The 21,823-nt window shown below is 44.7% G+C and overlaps 3 protein-coding genes across 7 annotated transcripts in view; 1 reads left to right on the top strand and 2 right to left on the bottom strand.

The window, feature by feature from the left end:
- CUNH8orf89 (chromosome unknown C8orf89 homolog) overlaps nucleotides 1-3,145 on the bottom strand; it is a 59,490-nt gene extending 56,345 nt beyond the window's left edge. Inside the window, exon 1 of one of the 2 annotated variants that reach the window (XM_033203582.1) lies at nucleotides 2,460-3,145. In XM_033203582.1, coding sequence (XP_033059473.1) covers nucleotides 2,460-2,851 — 392 coding nt within the window. In that variant the 5' untranslated portion in view covers nucleotides 2,852-3,145. The remainder of the gene's footprint in view (nucleotides 1-2,459) is intronic. The other variant, XM_033203583.1, reaches the window with a different exon arrangement.
- Nucleotides 3,146-7,423: 4,278 nt separating this feature from the next.
- Nucleotides 7,424-11,298, bottom strand: RPL7 (ribosomal protein L7). 4 transcript variants are annotated; one of them, XM_033203588.1, is made up of 7 exons: nucleotides 10,670-11,298; nucleotides 9,498-9,606; nucleotides 9,059-9,225; nucleotides 8,572-8,709; nucleotides 8,351-8,460; nucleotides 7,840-8,049; nucleotides 7,424-7,489 (listed from the first exon to the last, which is right to left on the bottom strand). In XM_033203588.1, the coding sequence occupies exons 2-6, from the start codon at nucleotides 9,498-9,500 to the stop codon at nucleotides 7,841-7,843; spliced, it is 627 nt and encodes a 208-aa protein (XP_033059479.1). In that variant the 5' UTR covers nucleotides 9,501-9,606; nucleotides 10,670-11,298; the 3' UTR covers nucleotides 7,424-7,489; nucleotide 7,840. The 4 variants fall into 4 exon arrangements, with proteins under 4 accessions (XP_033059479.1, XP_033059477.1, XP_033059476.1 ...); XM_033203586.1 differs by having other exon boundaries at nucleotides 10,397-11,298; XM_033203585.1 differs by lacking the exon at nucleotides 10,670-11,298 and adding an exon at nucleotides 10,120-10,193.
- Nucleotides 11,299-11,325: 27 nt separating this feature from the next.
- The window catches only part of RDH10 (retinol dehydrogenase 10), a 29,949-nt gene continuing 19,451 nt past the window's right edge, over nucleotides 11,326-21,823 (top strand). Inside the window, exons 1-2 of the mRNA XM_033203584.1 lie at nucleotides 11,326-12,384; nucleotides 13,997-14,232. Coding sequence (XP_033059475.1) covers nucleotides 12,096-12,384; nucleotides 13,997-14,232 — 525 coding nt within the window. The 5' untranslated portion in view covers nucleotides 11,326-12,095. The remainder of the gene's footprint in view (nucleotides 12,385-13,996; nucleotides 14,233-21,823) is intronic.

A 21,823-nucleotide genomic window follows, 5' to 3' on the forward strand; every position in this document is an offset into this window, starting at 1 on the left:
TGCAAAGCAGGAAGAACAAACGGCAGAGAAGGAATGGAGAGGCAGACAGTTCAGGGGAACTAGCATCATAGGAAGCATTGGACCATGTCCAATTCTACAAGTTATTGGAGAAGGTAATTATTAATAACATTACTGTAACAGCAAATACACAATCCAATTTAATCCTCAAGTCACCCAAAGAAACACAGATTCCAGTCAATGACTGAGCAGAGATTCAGACCCTGCAAAGAACCCAGGCACTGAAGTAAAATGAACTTGGATTCTAATCTTAAATGTGCCCCTCAAAAGCTGCAGAAACACAGGGTCAAGAAGAAAATAATCCTGCCTCTGACTCTCATAAGGTGAGGATTAAATTTTAAAATGCATGTGAAGTGTTCAGCACAGTACCTGACATTATAAACACTACGTGGAAGCTATTCTCCTCTTTTAAAGAATAAATACAGATTTTTCTCAATACAGTCTGTTGAAAAAAAGATAAATCATTCAAGATTCTTAAAGGCAAGAGTCTATCAAAATTTTTAAATGTGCATACATCTGACTTAGCACTTCTGCTTCAAGGACTTTATTCTGTAGAACTGTTCCCCTGTGTAAGAATGTCTACTGTGGCTGGGCGTGGTGGCTCATACCTGTAATCCCAGCACTTTGGGAGCCCGAGGCAGGTGGATCACCTGACATCAGGAGTTAGACCACCCTGGCCAACAGGATGAAACCCCATCTCTATTAAAAATACAAAAAAAATTAATTACCCGGGCGTGGTGGCACACGCCTATAATCCCAGCTACTCGGGAGGCTGAGGCAAGAGAACTGCTTGAACCCAGGAGGTGGAGGTTGCAGGAAGTCGGGACTGCACCACTGCACTCCAGCCTGGGCAACAAGAATGAAACTCTGTCTTAAAAAAAAAAATAAAATAAAAAGATTGTCTATTGTTTCATTGTTTGTAACAGGGAAAAACTGAAACCAATCTCAATGAGGAATGTTCACATAAACTGATACATCTGTACTATGAAATACTCAGTGCGGACCTAAGTAAACTGATATGAATGGTACTCTCCATCATATCTTTTTTTTTTTTTTTTGAGACTGAGTCTCACTGTCACTCAGGCTGGAGTGCAGTGGTACAATCTTGGCTCACTGCAATCTCCGCCTCCCAGTTTCAAGCGATTCTTCTGCCTCAGCCTCTGAGTAGCTTGGATTACAGGTGCAGGCCACCACACCCAGCTAATTTTTGTATTTTTAGTGGAGATGGGGTTTCGCCATGTTGGTCAGGCTGGTCTCAAAACTCCTGACCTCGTGATCCGCCCACCTCGGCCTCTCAAAGTGCTGGGATTACAGGCGTGTGCCACCACGCCTGGCCCTCTCCATAAGTGAAAAAAGACATTTCTCGAAATAATTCATATATGATTCCCTTATGACCAAAAAAAAAGGAAAAAAATGGAAGAATGAACACCAAATTAATTCTAGCAAGGATTAAAAAGTAAAGAAAGGCATAGGCCTCTCCTTTCCAACTCCATATACTTCTGTACTGTTTCAATAAGTACTAATACATTATAATGTAATTTGAAAAATTTACAGAAGAACTTAAAAAAGGAAATGTCAGAGCATTTCTGAAGAAACACCATCGTAACAAGAGATTTTAACTCATTAACAATGTACATAACAAGTTAATAAAGAGGAGCAAGAATTCTTCTGCTTCAGGGATTATAATACCCTAAAAGTACTCACAAAATTGTTTGCATTTGTCTGGAGAGAAGTTCCAGTTTTTATGATGTCTATGACTCCAAAAAGGTTGTATGGGAAAATGACCAGTACAATAGAAAAGACTACCTATGTTACACAAATAATTTCTAGTATTTTTAACTTCTGGTGAGAAAAGTAACACACACACAAACTATACGTAAATCAGAAACGGTTCAAAGTAAAGTTGGCAACAGAAACAGGGTTGTAACAATCTAACTGGGTTAGTTTCCCATGTCCCACTGCATGGCTGGGTGCAAGTGTGGGAGAAGGGAGACACAGGGGTAGGCAAGGGAAGAAAAGTAAACACATTACCCCTCACTCCAGTTTAAGCCTAGGAGGGTCAATCTGTAAGGGTGTGTCCACTTAAGGGATAGATATAAGTACTTACTTACCAGAAGTAAGGGGCTGGGGTGCATAAAGAATACACAGATCCCGCAGGCAGACCCGCTTCCCTCAATCTCATCCCCCGACCCCGCCTGGTAGCCTTCCTCAGGTCCTTAATGCCCAGGCCTTTCTGCTGGGTCCCATCATAAAGTGCATCTAGAGCATCCTCAGAGTGACCCACTTGCCTCTCTGAGCCTCAGTGTCCCCTTCGTGGGAGGGAGTGGGACTAGATGACCTGCGGACCCGACCTCCCATCCAGCCCTGACCTGGCAAGTCCCCTGGCCCTCCCGCTCCTTGGCCAGGGCTCATCCTGAGACGGGCCAGCCGTCCGCACTCACTGTGCCCGTAGCTGCACCGAGGGGAGGGACTTCTTTGCGATCCTGGCCCTTGGGGCCCAGGTCGGAGGCTCCGGCAGCAGGGGTGGCTGGGGAAGCGGGCACAGCCGGCAGTGTGGGAGCCAGCGGCAGGCCGGCGCCCACCCAAGCCCCCGGCCCAGTCCGGCTTTGTCGCGGGGCTGGACAGGCGGTGCACGTGGCCGCGAGCTCCCACGTTCACCGCTCCTGGGGTGAGCATGCCCCGCGGCCAGCAGCCCAGCGACGCTGGGCCCGGCCTCGCCAGCGTCTCCCGAGGCTGCAGCCCTGCCTGCCCGACGCGCACCAGTTGCTAGGCGCCCGGGGACTCGGGCCTCAGTTCCATAGGGCAAGGGGCCTATGTTAGGGTTCAGGGCCATGATGGCTGCTTGGACAACTTGGGCAGTGGAAGCCACCGGGGCGCCTCGACCAGCACTAGTGCCTCTGCCTTCAGGTCACTGCTGCCGGAGATGCGGGTGTGGTGGGGGAGCGAGCTGAATCAAGACTGGGTGAACACTGGTCAGTGGTGACACAAGGTGAGGTGCCCAATGGCAAACAGCACCAGGCAGCATGTATAGGGCACGGAGGGGGTAGTTGGGCAAGTTTGGTGTAATTCAATTTTCTGGGTTGTTTGCACATCAGCTTGTGTCAAAGACTTATTTTTCAGGTTCAAAATAACCAGGCTTTCCAGAGTACTGATGAGCTGTACCTTTCAAATGTTAGCCAGTTAATACCTGACTAGCTCAAATTACAGGTAAATGACAAGGACGAGTTCCCTCACCAGTCGGCCAAATTCCATGTTCTGACTCCTTTGTTTTGTTTCCTTTGTAAAAGGTTAGGTGTGTGTGCCCTCTCTGGCTTGGACATCTAGCACCTTTTGCACAGTGGGTCTTAGCATCTGTACTCTTGCCAGATAGTTATCATATAAAGCCTCTACCTTCATGACTTGACTCCCCACTAGAGCTGCAAGCTTATCCCTGGTAATGTGGTTTCAGATCCCACAAAAACTCCTGAAACGGCTCTCAACACACTTTTCTCCGTTCTTATTAAGCGCTACACTAACCTTTCCTAGGTCATTTGGTTACTTTTTTAACACTCAAATTAGGCCTGGAATTGTAACACTGGCCCCACTATTAGTTATGTGATCCTGGGTGAGGTAAAGTTAACCCACCTAACAAGAACTAGGCTGCATATTAAAAATCACATGGAGTACTTAATTAGAAAAAAGTCTAGGGCTCATCCCAAAACCAATTACGAATTCAGTTCCGGGGTTGCAATCAAAATGGCGAAACACTAACCTAGGATTATGTGGATCAAGTGATACATTGGCACTCAGCAAGTGATCAAATGTTTATTAAACGGTCTCCTCTTTAGTTTTGCTATCACACCCCTACCTGACACTTCAGGTGACCAAATTCTACCTCTTCTGTGAAACTTTCCAACCTTTACAGCATGAAATATCTCCTGTACTCTCCTAACATGGTTTTCTAATATTACAAATCATTATTCATACAAAATGCAATTTCTGAGTCCTCCAAAGTAAATTACATATACAGATATATATCCATAAATCCACACTCTACCCCATTCCTCCTTTTGCCATCCCCCATCACCAAATACTCAAGGACTACAATATGCCAGTAACTGAAGTCTCAAGATTTTAAATGGCTATTTCCCTGATGAGGTTAGATTCCCTTAAAAAAGTGAAGTACCTACAATGCACCAGGTATTGTTCTAAGTGCCAGAAAAGAGAAAGCTAAGACTCAAACCTTACATTGGAGAACAGCTGGGAAAAGCAAGTCAACAGTTTCAGATAGTAATTAATGCTATGAAAAAAGGTGATACAGGAAGACGTGTCAGAAAAGACCTTTTTCCAGAATGAGGAAGCCAAGTACCCAGACCTGGAGGCTGAAGTCACTTTTGAACATAGAATATAACTGGGGAGCCAGAAATCAAATATCAAATGGGCCTCCCCGTTTCCATGCCCTAATTACAGGGACCTGTAAATATGTTACCTTACGTAGCAACAAAAGGGACTTTGTAGATGTGCTTAAGGATTTTGAGAAGGGGAGATTATCCTCAATTATTCAAGTAGCCCAATGTAATCACAACAGTTTTTATATTGAGGGACGCAGGAGGAAGATCAGACGATGTAAGCAGAGATGCCACGAGTCAAGAAATGCAAGGGGCTCCTAGAACTGGAAAAGGCAAAGAAAAGTTTCTCTAGCCTTCCGAAGGAACACAGGCCTGCCGACCCCTTGATTTGGCTGTGAAACCTCTTTTAGATTTCTGACCTCCAGAAAAGTTAGAACAAACTAAGTCATTTAAGTTTATGGTGATTTGTTACAGCAGCAAAAGAAAACTAATACATTCATTTAACAGTGAGTGCCTACTACATGTCAGCAAATGGGCAATTAAAAGGCCTGGCCTTCAAGTTTACTACTTAACAGAAGGGAGGCACACGTATGAGAGGAATGTGTTAGCTCGTTGACACCAAACCTGTAAGGAAAAACAGTGGGGGCGGAAAGCTGTCATCGTCCCATGGAGGTGGGCCCAAAGACACCAGACACCCGCAAGAGGCTCTATCACATCCTATACATCCCCAAGGCATTCATTTCACTGTATCTGTTGCCTGTCTTCCCACTAGACCCACACCTGAAAGCAGAGGCTATTTTCCATAATTCACTGTTGTATGCCCACATTAAGTGCTGAAGCTATACTGCACAGCAGCATTGAGCACTTTCGAGCTAGGCACTGCTCTAAGCATTTTACATGACCTGTAACATTAAATCTTCATTAAAATCCTATGAAATTAGGCACAATTATCTCCATTTTGCTGATATGGAAACCGAGACAGAGATAATTTATTGGCTCAAGCTAACAAATAAGTGGAGACTGAGTATGAACCCAAGCAGTCTGGCTCCAAAGCCAACACTCCTAATCCAGCCAACCACAAATGAACCTTCAAAGAAGTTACTAGGTTAACACTGGTTAAAGGCCACTGAGTCCAAGAAAACTTTACAAAAAATAAGATAGCTAGGGGACGATCCACTAGAGAAAGCCAGACCTTAGAAGGATAAACAACAAACATATATGAGGTGAAATCTTGTAGAACCTACTGGGTGCCCAGACCCCTAAGGTTGGTTAGGCCTTCCAGAGGATCCCTTGAAAGCAATGACATTTATAAGAGGTGAGTTTCCCAATCAGGTGAATCTGCTTTTGAACAGGTTCCACCAGCTCATGAACATTTTCATACCTATTACTGTTCCTCACAATCCTTATAAAAGCAGATTGGTTATCCCACTTTACTCTCAAGAGTTCTGTGTGGCAATCCTGGTTCTCTGCAACCCCTCCCACATTTCCCCATCCTCTCTGGCCCCAGGCCACACAGGCTATACAGTCAATACTTTGCCCACTTCATTTTAGGTATTCCTACACAATCTTAGCCCTCCCTGACCAGCTGAAACAGTTTTACTACTTTGGGTGATAATGTATCAACGTAGGTTAATTGACAAATGTACCACTGTGGTGGTGAGGAGTCAACAGGGGGAGGTTGGGCACACGACAACTGGACATGCGGGTTGGGCGACACTGGGCATATGGGAACCTTCTCTACTTTCCAGTTTTACTGTGAAATGAAAACTGCTGGCCGGGCACGGTGGCTCAAGCCTGTAATCCCAGCACTTTGGGAGGCCGAGGCGGGCGGATCACAAGGTCAGGAGATCGAGACCATCCTGGCTAACACAGTGAAACCCCGTCTCTACTAAAAAGTACAAAAAACTAGCCGGGCGAGGTGGCGGGCGCCTGTAGTCCCAGCTACTTGGGAGGCTGAGGCAGGAGAATGGCGTGAACCCGGGAGGCAGAGCTTGCAGTGAGCTGAGATCCGGCCACTGCACTCCAGCTTGGGCGACAGAGCGAGACTCCAAAAAAAAAAAAAAAAAAGAAATGAAAACTGCTTTAAAAAGTAAAGACCATTAATTTAAAATAAAAAAAAAGCTTTGCTAAGTATCACTCTGTACATGAAGTGCTTATTCCTATCCCAATGAAAACTTGCCACATTTCATGCACCCACCCATCTGCACCTAGATTAAGTAAGCAATATGCCATCTGTACAACTTCATCCCATCATTAGTCTTAATTCCGACCCTGCAGAGGCCACTGATGAAGAACTCAAAGAAACTCTATTTGTCTAGCAACTTCTGAATATTAAAAAGCAATAAATAACTGTGGTGCAGTAGTATCAAAATAATTACTAAGGGAGTTGTTTCACAGTGCATCAGACTTTTGACACAACTAAACGAGGACCACAAAAATTTTTACTTTCATTCTATATACTTCATGTTACACTCTACATTGTTCACTAATCTAGATGAGACAATACATGAAATATAAAGGAGTTATTTATAAAATACCAAAACCTTTCAAGTTTTTGCCCATTAATTTCACCAGATGCTCTGAAACAATCTGTATCCCTGGGCATAAATTTCATGTTTTCCTTCATAATGGCCAGTGTGTAACAACTATTAGTAATTCACAAAGTATGGCAAAAGATGCAAAACAAGAACACAAAAATGGAAGGCAAAAGAAAAACACATTTATATGGTAGTTTATAAACAAGCAAAGGCCCAAGAAATAAATTTTAGAAACTGAATTCAATTTTTTCTGTAAACCAAAGTTGGATTACTGTACCTACAAATTATGTGCAAATGCTTGTGAAACAGGCTTAGAATAAACCCATTTTGAATCACTCAGCACAGTTAAAAACAAAATCTTTTGTAGAGAAAAGCCTTTTAAAAACCTAAGAGAGATGTTTTTCACAGACTCGACCCTGATTTTGCACAAAACAGGCAGTTGATTTGGCTTAATTTTATCACACACCAGACTTACCACAATAGTTATGGGAAGACAGAGGCAGGCTAACAACAAAAAAAAATCACAAATACAACAACGTATTTCATTTTGAGAGCAGGTACTGTTTATTAAGCTGAGGAGACTCGAAAAATAATCATGGTAGACACCTGAAAGGAAAAAAGTAAAACCATTAGAAAACACTTTAGCCAGCTAACAATTAACATAGACAGTTAAAAAGTAACTATTGAGTTTACATTTTTAAGATCACCCAATTTCCATCTTTAAAAACGCCCCCAAACAGGCTTTTCCTTTCCTCCGGAAAGGTCCTCAAAAGCTAACCAACTGTAATCATTAAGTAACAAACCAAATGTAATCATTAAGATAGTTGATCCCGCTCCCCACAAAAGCACTGATTAAAATTCAGACCTCCCTCAATATTTAATGGGAAAAGTATTCAAGATTACCAGCACTTGCACTCTAGCATTAACTCGACCTTTCTCAGGATGAGGTCTCTCACCTTAGTTCATTCTTCTAATAAGCCTGTTGATCTGGTCCTCCCTGTTGCCAGCATCTCCACCTTCTACAAAATGGGTGGTCTTTTTCTTCATTCCACCTCGTGGAGAAGATAATTTGAAGGGCCACAGGAAGTTATTTGCCTCTTTGAAGCGTTTTCCAACAGTATAGATCTCATGAATCAGATCCTCCATGCAGATGATGCCATATTTACCTACATATTTTAAGGTTAAGATTATTAAAGTTGCAAAAAGTTTTGAATTAATTGTTAGACTTTAGGACACCCAACAAGAGCAACTGTAGGCTGTGAAATAAAAACACACCAGGAATAAACAAGGTAAATGCATGGCTTTACGAAGATAAGGTTCAAGTCAATGAAACCATGCCTTACGTTTTCTTTAAGCTTAATCAAGAATCACAGGGAATATATGAAAATTTACAATAGTGAGAAATGTACAGCCACAAGAGGATAGGAAGTTATCGCATGGTCAAACTTTCCCCCAAACAGAACCTACCAAGAGATCGAGCAATCAAAGCGTTATCTGTCAAAGCAATTCGCTTCTTATTGATTTTGCCATAACCACGCTTGTAGATTAGCTCATTTACTGACTTCAGATTGGGGTACCTGAAGTGAAAAAGCAAACATAAATAAGGTGACCACTGTTAAAACATTTAAAATTCATGTTGACACATAGCCAATTTGCCAAACAGAAATCAAAGGAGAAAAGAGACTTACCCCCATGCAATATATGGTTCTACAATCCTCAGCATGTTAATCGAAGCCTTGTTGAGCTTCACAAAGGTTCCATTGAAGATTTGACGGAGGCGAAGAAGCTGCAATACCTTTCGGACCTTTGGGCTCACGCCATTGATACTATGGTGAAAAGGGACCAGAAATGCATTTGCCTTTCATCGAAATTTTTATTAATACTAACCATTCTAGTTTGGAATATCGAGTCCTACCTAAACAGATAGGAATCCTCTCACATTACACACTGAACTTCTGTATTCGATTAAGAGAAGGATAGGAGCTTGGGGAACATGGCTTGCAACTAAACCATGAGTGATCACCACCCTCCTTGTTTTAGCTTCCCCTAAAATATTGTTACTCCAGTGTTTCAGAATCAGGGCTCCCAGAATTAATGTGAAGTGTTTTTTTTTTTTTTTTTTAAACCGGTGCTAACTCTCCCTTTGAAACCTGAATGCAGTAAAACTGAATTTACCCTCTGATCCTGATGACAAACGCCAATTTGGGTTCAGCAGGTACATAGAAGTTGCCAGCTTTTCTTGCCATCCTCGCCATTCGAATTTCAGTTCTGTACATCTGCCTATATTCCTTGTGATAGTGCTTCGCTTTTTCATAGATAAGCTTCCTCCTTGCCTTTCGAAGCTGAAAACCAATCATCAGTTATTCATGATTTTTAGCTCTCAATTACAATTAGCAATGCTAGTTACTAAAAAGAAAACAAAAACACGTTTCCTTTAAATCTTTTCTTGCCACAGTATGCAATTACATCCCCCACCACCTTCAGATTGTAACATTAGGAAGCTAAGCAATTACTCGGCACAGTTAGGAAGTAAATCTTGCCAAGAACATTCACCTCATTCTCAATCCCAACAAGGCATCTCCTTATGTGCTAGTGCCTCAAAAAGTTTACTTACCATCTTTTGGGCAAACTTCTTTCTCAGGCGCTTGACCTTCAGCTCTGCGAAATTCCTTCGCTTTTTCTTAAGGGTTTCTGGCACAGCAGGAACCTTCTTCTTCTTCTCTCTAACGTTAACAAACAAAAACGTTATCAACAGCTCAAAAGGCTCACAGTGCTGTATTACTCCCGTACTGAACAATGCTGTTTAACAGAAATGCTGTCACTGACTTTAGTCACTGGTATAACTTTACTTGCTCCGGCGTGCTACAGTGTAGGATGCACATTTTAGCTCCATGTCAATAACCTTTAACACCAACCACGTTGCCTAAAACCCAATCACAAATATGACACAATAGCAATACGCTTTTACCTATTTCAACCAAGAGGCCCGGCCTCCGACGACTAATTAAAACAAAAAACACACGAACAGCCGAATAACAAAATGTACTAGCTTAAAGACTGCTGCAAGGCACTGATCCCCGGACTTCAAGCGCAAAAATAAAAATAAACATAAAAGGCAAGCCACCACCACCCTGGTTCAATCAAGATCCACATGTTGAAAGCAAAGGCCTGGCGGCAGGGGGGCCTGAGCCAAGCACCAGCTGATTCAGAACCCAATTCAGAGGTTCTGCGCCTACCCCGAAAGACCCTCTACCGAGGACTGGGCCGTCAGCCAACAAACGGGTTCCACACACATTCCAACTCGACATCTCGTTCCCGGGCTCTCCAAAACCTCTGTCCTAAAGCCGCCTGCATCCCCATCCTAGCCTCGGGTCCCCACTGGTGTCACAAAGCGTCACAAACAAGCAGGAAGGTGGGCAAAGGTGCAAGCTACGGCCAGAGAGAGAAAAAGTGACTCAAAAAGTATCTGGCTCTGGAGATGGAGAAGGATTCTCGAGAGGACGTGAAACTTACTCTGCAACCTCCATGGTTCCAACCGGAAAAAAGAGGAAGTTGGCTCATGCGCACTGTCCACTTAAAGACTTCGAAAGAGAAGCCCCACGACTCATAGGTGTCTTAGAATAAGCCGGAAAAGAATCCAGAACTAAAAAGCCGCCTTGCAGACGCAAAATTAAGAACTCCCTGATTTAGCCTCTTTCAACCAACTTTCGGGTAAAACTTGTCTGAAGAAAATATATGCATTTGATTACACTTTTTAATCAATTCAAGAGCAAAGGATGCTGACACCTCGGCAACTCCGGGTCCTAATCTCCAGGCTGCGCTGACAAGATTAGGCTCGGGTTCCTCCCCTTAATGTTCCCAGGACGAGCCTCATGGGGACGAACTACAAATCCCAGCATGCACCGCTCCTCGCCCGCACGGCGGGAGGGCAACGCCTGACCCGGACCACAGGCAAGCACCGCGGCGGCAGTTCCAGCCAGGAAAATGAGAGCCTTTTGGGCCACGTTCCAAACGGCTAGCTGCAATTCGAAGTCACTTTTGGCCGCCCTCCCAACTCCCTGCCGCGGTAGTAGCAGACTACACCCCTTTCGCCGCGCCGCGAGGTCCTTGTCGTCTCTCCAGCCCACAGGGCTGTCTTCCGCAGCGCCTGATCGCAGGCGGGGCGGTCCGGAGTGCCCTGGTTAACGAAAAGTGGCGAGCCAGGGAGCAGCGGGGACTGGACGGCCGGAGGAAGATGGCCGGGGCTCTGCTGACTGCCGACATCGGCAGGCGGAGGCCGGGACACCCCACGGGAGGAGGCGTGAGCTGCGAAGGGAGGTGCGAGGAGGGCTGAGGTTGCGGCCACGGCCGTGTGAGAGGGGATACCCCGCTCGGCTCTGCGGACGGCTGGCGGGCGGGGGGCTGGGCCGGGGGCGGGGTGCGCCCGGGGGCGGGGAGGCCGGGCGGGGGGAGGGCCGATGCCGAGGCTGGTGCGGGCTCTTCCCGATCGCGGGGTTATATAGCGCGGAGCGTGGAGCCCGCTCAGAGCCGGCCCGGAGCGCTCCGACTTGCAAGCGGGCTGCGCTGCGGAGCCCGGTGCCCGAGTGACAGCCGTGGGGAGTGCAGGGCCGGAGGACGCGAGCCCTCAGGGGCAGCTGCAAGGCGTTGGGCAGCGCTCGCCTGCGCCGAGCGAGTCTCCTCTTTCTGGTGCTCCGCCGCCCCGCACCCCACTCTCCCACCCTCTAGCAACTTGGGTCGAGTTGACAACTCCCGCGGCGACCCGCTGGCCCGTGCCGCCTCCGCTGCGCACCCCTCTCCCGGGGTGAGAGAGAGCAGGCTCGCCGGCTCCGAGGACGCTCGGGCGGCAGCGGCTTGGCCATGAGGGCAGCGCGAGTCGTCTAACTCGCGGCTGTCACCGCCACTGCAGCGGAGCCGGCCGGCCGGGCGCTGCGGGACGGGCGGGCGGCTGCCGGCAGGGAGGCGCCGAGCCGGGTGACTGCCGCGGCGGGCACAGTCCGGGGCCACAGCGCCGAGCCCGGGCGGGAGTGGCCCCGCGCAGGCAGGGAGCGGCGCCGCGCACTCCAACCCGGCGGGCACCTCGTGGGCGGGCGCGGGGCGCAGCCTTCTCGTCCCGGCCTCTGTGACAAGTGCGCCGGGGCCGGGAGCCCGACTGCCGGGCTCGGGGTGGGCGCGGACGCAGGCACTGGGCTCGTGCGGGGCCCCGGGCGTCGCGATGAACATCGTGGTGGAGTTCTTCGTGGTCACTTTCAAAGTGCTCTGGGCGTTCGTGCTGGCCGCGGCGCGCTGGCTGGTGCGGCCCAAGGAGAAGAGCGTGGCGGGCCAGGTGTGCCTGATCACCGGCGCCGGCAGCGGCCTGGGCCGCCTCTTCGCGCTGGAGTTCGCTCGGCGCCGGGCGCTGCTGGTGCTGTGGGACATCAACACGCAGAGCAACGAGGAGACGGCTGGCATGGTGCGCCACATCTACCGCGACCTGGAGGCGGCCGACGCCGCCGCGCTGCAAGGTAACCCGGACCCGCGCGGGAGCATTGTTGGGTCAAGCCTCTTTCCACCCCGCGCCCTACCACGGCAGGCCCCAAAACCCCGCTGTCGGGTCAGCCCCGCTGCGGAGGAAAGGAGCACCCCACCGGTCTTTTGGGAGACGAGTGGAATTTGCTCCCTGATACAGGAACGCGATCACCTTTGTATTACCAGGGAGAAGGTGCCCAGTCCTCGCGGAGGTTCGGTCTCTTTGGGGACCACGGAGGCAGGGGCGGGTTCCTAAGCCCTTTGGGGTAGGGAAGGCTGAGGGAACTTGTTACCACAGGTTTGGATCCCAAAGAAATGTCTCGCTCCGACTTAGAAGCGGCGCGATGGGAAACGGAAGCGTCTTTGGGAAGTTCTGACTCGACTGAAGAAGTGTCTGTGTTACTGTGGTCTGAACCCCTTAAACGAGGGCAGTATTGACCATTTCACTATAAGTTTAGCCTGAGGAACATAATTACATTGTTTCGCCAGCGATAAGTGCTTTAGTTACATTCCCTGAGCGTGACTGAAAGACGCCTTGCTTCCTAAGAGAAAGCTCTTGGAGAATTTAGGCTTCGTTGTAAATTTCTTGCATGTTTTTGGTCACCCCAGGAAATCTGCATTTCTGAATACTTATTAACTAACCTGAATCTGAGATTTTTTTTTTTTTTAAGCCAAAGCAAAGTCCATAACCAACCATAAATATTGGTCCAGGAAATTTGATAATGGCTCTTGCTTTTTAACAAAATTTTTCATTTTTAGGGAAAACATTTACCTGTACGGAGAAAATTGACTTGGGCACTTCTCCCCTGTATTGATAATTTATCACCAAACTTATTGATACCTGCGTTTTTAATTTAAGGGTGAAAAGGTACCATTTTCATTGGTGGTATGGAGGGTAGCAAATACAGATTTTTGTGCTCCCTGCCAAAACCTGAAAGATAAGGATATTCATTTTCCAGGATACCGATTTTGGTTTTTAAATTGTCAAGCTCTTATGTGGTACAATTGCATATTTACCTGTAACTTGATTTGTGAGAGTACTTTTTAGAGGAGTCAGCTAGCCCAGTTAGAACAAGTCAGTGACCCCTACTTCTTCATTAAAAATTGTGGATTTATTTCTTGGATTTGGATGAATTTAGATTATTAATTGCAGTTTTGGTTTGTGAGTCTTGAAGTGAGTTTCCATTTTGAGGGTTCTCATACTAAGACTAAGAGCTGTTTCTCCTGGGCCACTGTTTCCCCAAAAAAGAGGAGTGTGTAGTGTGTGTGTGTTGTTCTCTGAGCTCTGGGCTGAGATCAGTTCTTTGCAGGTGTCTTTAGCTCCAACAAGCTGATCCCATGTGGTCTACTTGTATTGGGCTTGTCACAATTACATGACTTTCCCCTAAGCAAAGTTATCCAGTAAATTGCTGTAATTCCCAAAGACTTCATGGGAGGAAGGCAGCTGTAAAGCTCAGTCGTTGGCAAGCCTTGCAGCGTTAGAAATTTGAAGCTCACTGTAGTATTTTCGTTTTGTGTGATCTTTGTCCTACTGATCGCCATGTGACTCACTTTCTGCACTCCCTTCTCTTTTGCATGTTTTCTCCTCATCTGGACTTCTGAGGACAGCTGGGAATGGTGAGGAAGAAATTCTGCCCCACTGTAACTTGCAGGTTTTTACCTACACCTGTGATGTGGGGAAGAGGGAGAATGTCTACCTGACGGCTGAAAGAGTCCGCAAGGAGGTTGGCGAAGTCTCAGTCCTGGTCAATAATGCTGGTGTGGTCTCTGGGCATCACCTTCTGGAATGTCCTGATGAGCTCATTGAGAGAACCATGATGGTCAATTGCCATGCACACTTCTGGGTAAATATAAACATCCTTGTTTTCTTTGCTGGGCCCTCCTCAATGAGAAGGTTGGGAAGGAGAAAGACTTCAGTGCCAGCCTGAAAGCAACCTGTACTCTTTCACCACGAGATCTCCTTAGCTCTTACCTATGGTAAACTGCAGTGTATGCTGGTTACTATTAGTCATTTTGTCTCCCCCGTCACCGCCACCCCCCAACTCAGTGTTTTTGAGAGGGCAGAGGATTGAACATTTTGAACTAGTTTGAAAGATTGCCATAAAAATAACAAGAGGGAGTGTAAAACCCTGGGTTTGTTTATTTTACTTTCTGTTGAGTTTATAAAACATTGGTTGTTCTTATGAATTCCTAAAGTCAGGATTTAGGCTTCCAAATTACTGCTCAGCCACATTTTGGAAAGTGCCAAAGATTCTGAAATCAACATTTGTGCTCTGTTGGGAGTGGCCAGGCCACCCTGGCAGTCACTTCGCATCCCTGACCATCCACAGGGTCCAGGGCATCTTCCTGTTGGAGGACGCCTCAGGACTCTCTTGGGTTAGACAGTGCCTCGCGAATATCACCCTGATAGGACCCTAGAGAGGGAAGTGAGGTGGTGAAACCTGGTAAGCTGGGGATTTAAACAATGTCCACTTCTCATCATTAAACAATGTCAGGATCTACGGAGGGGAGCAGGGCCCTCTGCTGCTCTAAGGGCAAAGGTAACCCCAGTTTTTCAGTTCAACTTGTCTTCAGTAAAGGTAGGTGTGACTCTCTCCCCTATAACTGCACACTGCTGACCCACTTTATGCTCTTTTTCCTCACGGTATTTTCTCTTTACTTTTGTAGACAAATAAGATTCAATAAAGAAGGAGTAAAGAAATAGGATTCTACTTTTTTTTTTCCATAGACGGATTAGCCTTCTAATAGAACACAACAAAGAACTGTTTCTCCTAAATAGGTCACATTAAACCTCATTAATTTTTTAGCAACTGCTTAAAAACTTAGTCTGGCTTTAGAAGTACTTATTCAAATGTTGCACCTCAAACATCAAACCTTTTCTCTGCTCTTGGAGAAGCTTATTTTGATGTTTTATTTTTAAACATGAACTTTATTTATTTATTTATTGAGATGGAGTCTCACTCTGTTGCCCAGGTTGGAGTGCAGTGACGCGATCTTGGCTCACTGCAACCTCTGCCTCCCAAGTTCAAGCAATTCTCCTGCCTCAGCCTCTCAAGTAGCTGGGACTACAGGCACATGCCGCCACACCTGGCTAATTTTTTGTATTTTAGTAGAGATGGGGTTTCATGGTGTTGCCCAGGCTGGTCGCGAACTCCTGAGCTCAGGCAATCCACCCACCTCAGCCTCCCAAAGTGCTGGGATTACAGGCGTGAGCCACTGCACCCGGCCTATTTATTTATTTTGAGATGGAATTTTGCTCTTGTTGCCCAGGCTGGAGTGCAATGGCATGATCTCAACTCACTGTAACCTCCACCTCCCGGGTTCAAGCAGTTCTCCTGTCTCAGTCTCCCGAGGAGCTGGGATTGCAGGCATGTGCCACCACGCCAGGCTAATTTTGTATTTTTAGTAGAAGTGGGGTTTCACCACATTGATCAGGCTGGTGGCGAACTCCTGAACTCAGGTGATCCACCCACCTCAGCCTTCCAAAGTGCTGGGATTACAGGTGTAAGCCACTGCACCCGGCCAACATGAACTTTATTTAATTCATTTACAAACTTCTAGAAATGAATATATAAATGACCTGAGCTTATGTATGTTTTGAACAAGTAAGGAGATCACCAAATACAGCTGGGGGAACTTCAGCTTGCCTGTAGGTGTGTGTTGTGTTCAGTGGGGGTGGGGAACTGAATTAAAGTCCTGGCTGTGGCTGGGTCCCCAGGAACAGGCAGCAGGTGTCAAAGGGACGGGTTAGATGAATAAAAGGCAGACCAACCAAATAAACTTGACATAGAATTTATCAAGAATCTTGTGTGTTTATGACTACTCCTGAGTAAAACAACTACCATTTGAAATAAAAGACATACATAAGTGGGAGATGGAGTGTCATTTTCATATTTGAAGAATGATAAAGATGAAGCTGCCATAAAAACTGCAGTTGATTTAAGCCAGCCCTAAACAGTTACAGCACTATCAGTAGGTTCATTATGAACCTAAGACACTGACTGGGATTGTTTTCTTCACTCATCTTTGACTAAGATGATGCAAGATTACATAACTGTAAACTTTTACCTACACAAGGTATTCTAAAGTTTAGTCATCCTGGCTACTTTCTCTGCATGATTATTTTGCTTAATTGTAAAATTTCAAATGTAATCATGTTTTTAAGAAGCCTCATGCAATCTGCAGTTAAATATTTAAAACAAGGAACCAGCTCCAGGAAGGCATCCAATAAAATGAGTACTGATTTAGTGTGTGTAAAGCACGGAAAATTTCATAGCTTTAGCTTTGAAAATGCACATAACTTGATATACCGTCTTTCTAATATTAGGCTACTTTTTAACATAAGGAGGAAGTCAAATCAAATCTCTAAATAGGAAAATTATTCTGGACCTGAATCTGTATACCAAGAAGGAGCATAGCACCTTCCTAGAGTCATCACTGTGCTTTGAGATGTTGCTTAACCACACAATTTAGGGAGTTCTTGGAAGCCTTGATGGTAATGACATCATTTTGTATTAAAGTATGGGAGGCTCCTGAATTCTCCAGCTGTTTTTCCCCTAAGCATCTAAACTTAAGAATTTATTTTCAATATTGAGTCAGAAAATTCATTTTAGAGTTGGAATTTCTGACTTGCTAAAATTTACAAATCTTTTGAGAAGTTCTGATTCAGCAATGAATTTAAAGGAAAACTCAGTATAATTTTTACAGTGAATTTTTTAACAGGGGTTAAAGAGCGTCACAAGAGCCACCTGAATTCAGCTTCCCTTCCAGTAGTCCTCTTAAGCGAAGCATTGGTGGCAACTTTTCAAACGTGTTGACATTGGCATGTGCTGTTTTCCTTCCAGAAAAAATAATGAGTGTGTCTTTTTACTGTATCTGGGTGCGGGAGTTACCCCATACATTTTTAAAAGTCCATCAGCTGAGAAAAGAACTGTTCAGTCATTTGAACAGACCATCCTGAGCCAGACGTTTAAGTAACAGTTAATATCTGTTTTCATAAATAACAAATAGCATTTTGATCCTGACTCGAGCAGAAGTGAGTGAAATAGAAAACCATGTGGACTTTCACTGAAGAGCTGTGGGCACTCCCAAACCAGTCTGCATACTATTCCCCCTACCTGAAACACCCTCTTCCTCCATTCCACGTGTCTTAAGGTGTCGCTCAAGTCTCAATATAACCTTTCCTCCCCACTGCAGCACTTCTGGCCTTTTCGGATATTACAGTTGCAAGAATCCAGAGACCTTCTTGTTCAACCCTTTGTTTTCCAGTGAAGCAGGGGTTAAATGACTCATCTGAGGTTTTTCGTTTCTTTCCATTAATCTCTCACAGCATTGGTTATTCTCCCAAAGTAGATGGCAAGCTGTCTGAAGGCAGTTTGTTATATACATCTTTCATCTTCCTCTGCCTGAAACACAACTCTATTCTTAAGGCACTCAATAAATATTTGATAATAATAGGCTTAAATATTTAGAAGATAACCTATTCAGAGAATACTCACATGGATCTATGTTCTGAAGTTTTAAAAGGTAAGCATTATAGGATGGGCACGGTGGCTCACACCTGTAATCCCAGCACTTTAGGAGGCCAAGACAGGCGGATCACTTGATGTCAGGAGTTCGAGACCAGCCTGGTCAACATGGAGAAACCCTGTCTCTACTAAAAATACAAAAAAATTAGATGGGCATGGTGGTGCTAGCCTGTTATCCCAGCTACTCAGGAGGCTGAGGCAGGAGAATTGTTTGAACCCGGGAGGCCAAGGTTGCAGTGAGCAGACATGGTGCCACTGCATTCCAGCCTGGGTGACAGAACAATATTCCATCTCAAAAAAAGAAAGAAAAAGGTGAGCACTGTGTTGGACTAAAGCTGTGTGAGACCATTATTGCAAAACAGGGCTGTCTTACCCTTGTTATCACTTACAATTTCTTTTGCTTTCCTACATAACTTTCCATTCTCCCTGTCCCACATGTGTTCTGATTTTTACTATTTTGTGTTAGAACTCTGCTCATTGGTGTGAGGCTAGTGACTTGAGAAGGCTGGTGTTGGTATGCCTATTTGAATCAAGCTCACATTGAATGTGTAACAGCCATTCATATTTACCAATGATCAGTCCTCAAAAAGAGGACCCCCATAGCAATTCTTTCCTTCCCTCTTAACCATGTACCATTTCTGTACCCTTTGGAAGCCTTTCCTCAGCCTGACATAATTCTGTACAGCCTTCCAGTCTGCTGTGACACTTCATCTTCCAGTGTTGTTCTATCACCAGTAGCTCTCCTAGGAACCTTCTCCTGGTCACCAGTCAAGACTTAGTGATAGATTTGGGGTAGGTTCAAGTCAGCATAATCTACTGTGAAACACCTGGTACAAGACCATGGAAAATGAATGCACTATCATGCACTTTAACACTAGCAAAGAAATTACTCATGTGGGCTGTCTGTATCTGGGTGAGATGTAAAAACTTGAAAGATACCGCTCTTGGTCAGGGTGCAGTGACTCGAGCCTGTAATCCCAACACTTTGGGAGGCCGAGGAGGGTGGATTGCTTGAACCCAGGAGTTCAAGACCAGGGTTGGCAACATGGTGAAACCCCGTCTTTACCAAAATACAAAAATTAGCTGGGCGTGGTGGCATGTGCTGTAGTCCCAGCTCCTCAGGAGGCTGAGGTAGGAGGATGGCTTGAGCCCAGGGGTTGTAGACTGCAGTGAGCTGAGATCGCAACACTGCACTCCATCTTGGGTGACGAGAACCAGACTCTGTCTCAAGAAAAGGAAAAGAAAAATACCTCTCTGTATTCTACTTTGAAATATGGAAAGTTGGTCTCCATGCAAACCCATGTTTCCCTCAAAATACTAACATTGCTTTACTTGTATATTTTTTAAGAGGAACAGAATCTTACCTTGCTATTTCTAAAAGCCAAAGTTTATCTGTAGATCCTTTTTGACCAAAGAGCTGCATTTGGCCTTTATACGTGAGCAGCAAATTGATCCCTGATTAACCAAAAGGGGGAAGCAAAAGCATTTAACTCCAGGCTTTTTATATTCTGAAGAATTTTTGCATGGTAAAGGACTAAATCTGTCAAATAGCTAGTAGGTAATTTACTTCTATTGATATGGTAGTCAGACAAGATAATTGGTAGTTAATTAATAGACCACTTAACTTAAAAGGTTTCACAGTTTTAAAATACTAATTACTGAATTAAGCATTTATCTATATCCAAATGTCTAAAGTCTATTTAGTTAAAATCTATCCAGGAAAAGTAAAAGCCCACCAGCTAGATCTGAGTAATGTAGCACTTAAAGACATTAGTGCTGCGGTTGTACCTAATATCTCATGAATGGTCCCTAATCATTAATGTTTAGGTTCTTATGTGATTTACTGGTTTTTAATCTCACATACTGCATTCCTCTGTTCTCTGGTTACAGAAACCTAGTTTTGTTCAAGGCTTCTTACATTCATTTCTAAAGTATTCATAAAAATATTTGGCCAGTATTTCTTCTTCCTTACCATAATAGGTGTAAGACTAAGTAGTTTATAGAGAGTATTGATTTCCTATCTTAAGATAGGTACTAAACACTTGGAATTCATGGCCTATTTTTAAAAGTCTTCACTAGAACTGGTTTCTGTTATTAAATATATGTCATATGTATAAAAATGTTTGAACTTTAGAAGTACTTTCAATGTCTTAAACAGAGTTGTAAATTGACCTGAGGTCAATTTTATCTTATTCTTGTAGTCACAGTTGAAAACTGAGTAAAACATCTCTTTTGATAGGAACTGCTTGGTACCTGGGACTGTATACCTGTATACACAAAATAGGATCACATGCTCATTGAACTTTGAGTTTCTGTATTTGATACATTACATGCTGGGCCCAAATCTGTTGCTACTAGAAATAAAAATCTATGACATGATAAAATATCACTTTACGTAGCTGGTGTGAATAGGGAACCAGACGTTACATCAGATAAAAAGTTCTCCAACATCTTCAATACGTTCTAATCTGTGTCTGTTTTTCTGTTGTTTAAAAAATACTCCTAAATAACCAATGTCATCATTTCTAACCTAAATGAAAAAAACAGCAGCACTCCCCTCATTGCCAAATCCAGTGTGCAGCTTCGTCTTTCTACAGAATGTGACCCTCTTGACCGTCTCCTTGAAACTCAAGTGCTTTAGCTTCCATGATAAGCCCACTTTGTTGTGCTTCTCTGTGTGCCTTCCGAATCCTTTTAGCCTCCCCACCTCCAACTTGTAATGACTGTTTAGTCTTGTATGCTCAGACCTCTTCTCAGAACCTCCATCTAGCTGGGTAATCTATTGCAGTGGCTTCAACTGTGATCTCTAGGATAGTTCCCAAGTTCACACAACTACCTTGACTGCGCCACACATTCTCTTAAAGCAGCATGTCACAAAACTGAACAAACTCCTCTTTGCTCCTTCTTGCATTCTCTGGTCACCAGACTTAGAAACATCAACATTATCTTCACCTCTCCAGCCTGCACACATTCATGGGTCCCTAAATCCTGACCATTCTCTTGGGCCCCTGTGCTTTGATTGATCCCCTCTTTCCTTTCCTACTTCCTCCTGTGTGCCTCCATCACTTCTTGCGTGGACTCTTGAAAGTGCCTCTGATCTTCTTTTCCTGCGTTCGCTTTTGGGTTTCCAAGGTATGGTCATCTAAGCAGCCTTGAGTTGGTTATTTGCCTGCTTAAAACCCTTGTATGACCATATTGCTCACAGCGTGAAGTCCAGGCTCATTAGCATGGCATCCTGGGCCTTTCAAAGCTGATTTCCACCTGCTTTTCCAGGTCAACACCTATTTTATCCCCTCATCTACTGTAAACTTCAGATGGGCTGGACTCCTCACTGTGCCTGGAGAGAGCCTTGCACACACTTAAGCTTCACACAAGAGCCTCTGCTTGGCTGTTCTGCCATTTGAGTCCTGTTTTACTTGAAGACAACATAACTTAAATAGTTCAGAAAAAAAATCTGTCACTGTTCATGAGAAAAACAAATTCAAAATATTTTCATGTTCACTTAATAATATTTTTATATATTAAGGTGGCAGTCCCTGTAAAATAGTCATGAAATTCTCGGCTCAGGGAATGGTCCTTTCTTGTTTGATCATGGAGTGAGTTGTGCTATTTATCTCAATTCCTGGAAGGAAGCAAAGTTGGTATTTGTTGTTTTCTGCTTCATTATTTCTACATCCCAGGCTTTATCCATTATTTGCCCAAATAAAAATTAATCTATAGGAGATGTCAAAGTGGAAGCATCGTGTAGCCTGTGCTAATGCTAACACTAACACTGACTGAATAGCTTTCTCAAAAAGACTGAATGCAGAGTGCCCCGGCAGAGTCCTTAGCTATTCATTGCAGGATTGGGTCACTACGAACCCTATAGTTTAATACTTAACTGCTCTTACTCTGCTTATTCTCTTCC

Source organism: Trachypithecus francoisi, unplaced genomic scaffold (genome assembly GCF_009764315.1).
Source record: "Trachypithecus francoisi isolate TF-2019V2 unplaced genomic scaffold, Tfra_2.0 Lachesis_group7, whole genome shotgun sequence".
Taxonomy (NCBI): Eukaryota; Metazoa; Chordata; class Mammalia; order Primates; family Cercopithecidae; genus Trachypithecus; species Trachypithecus francoisi.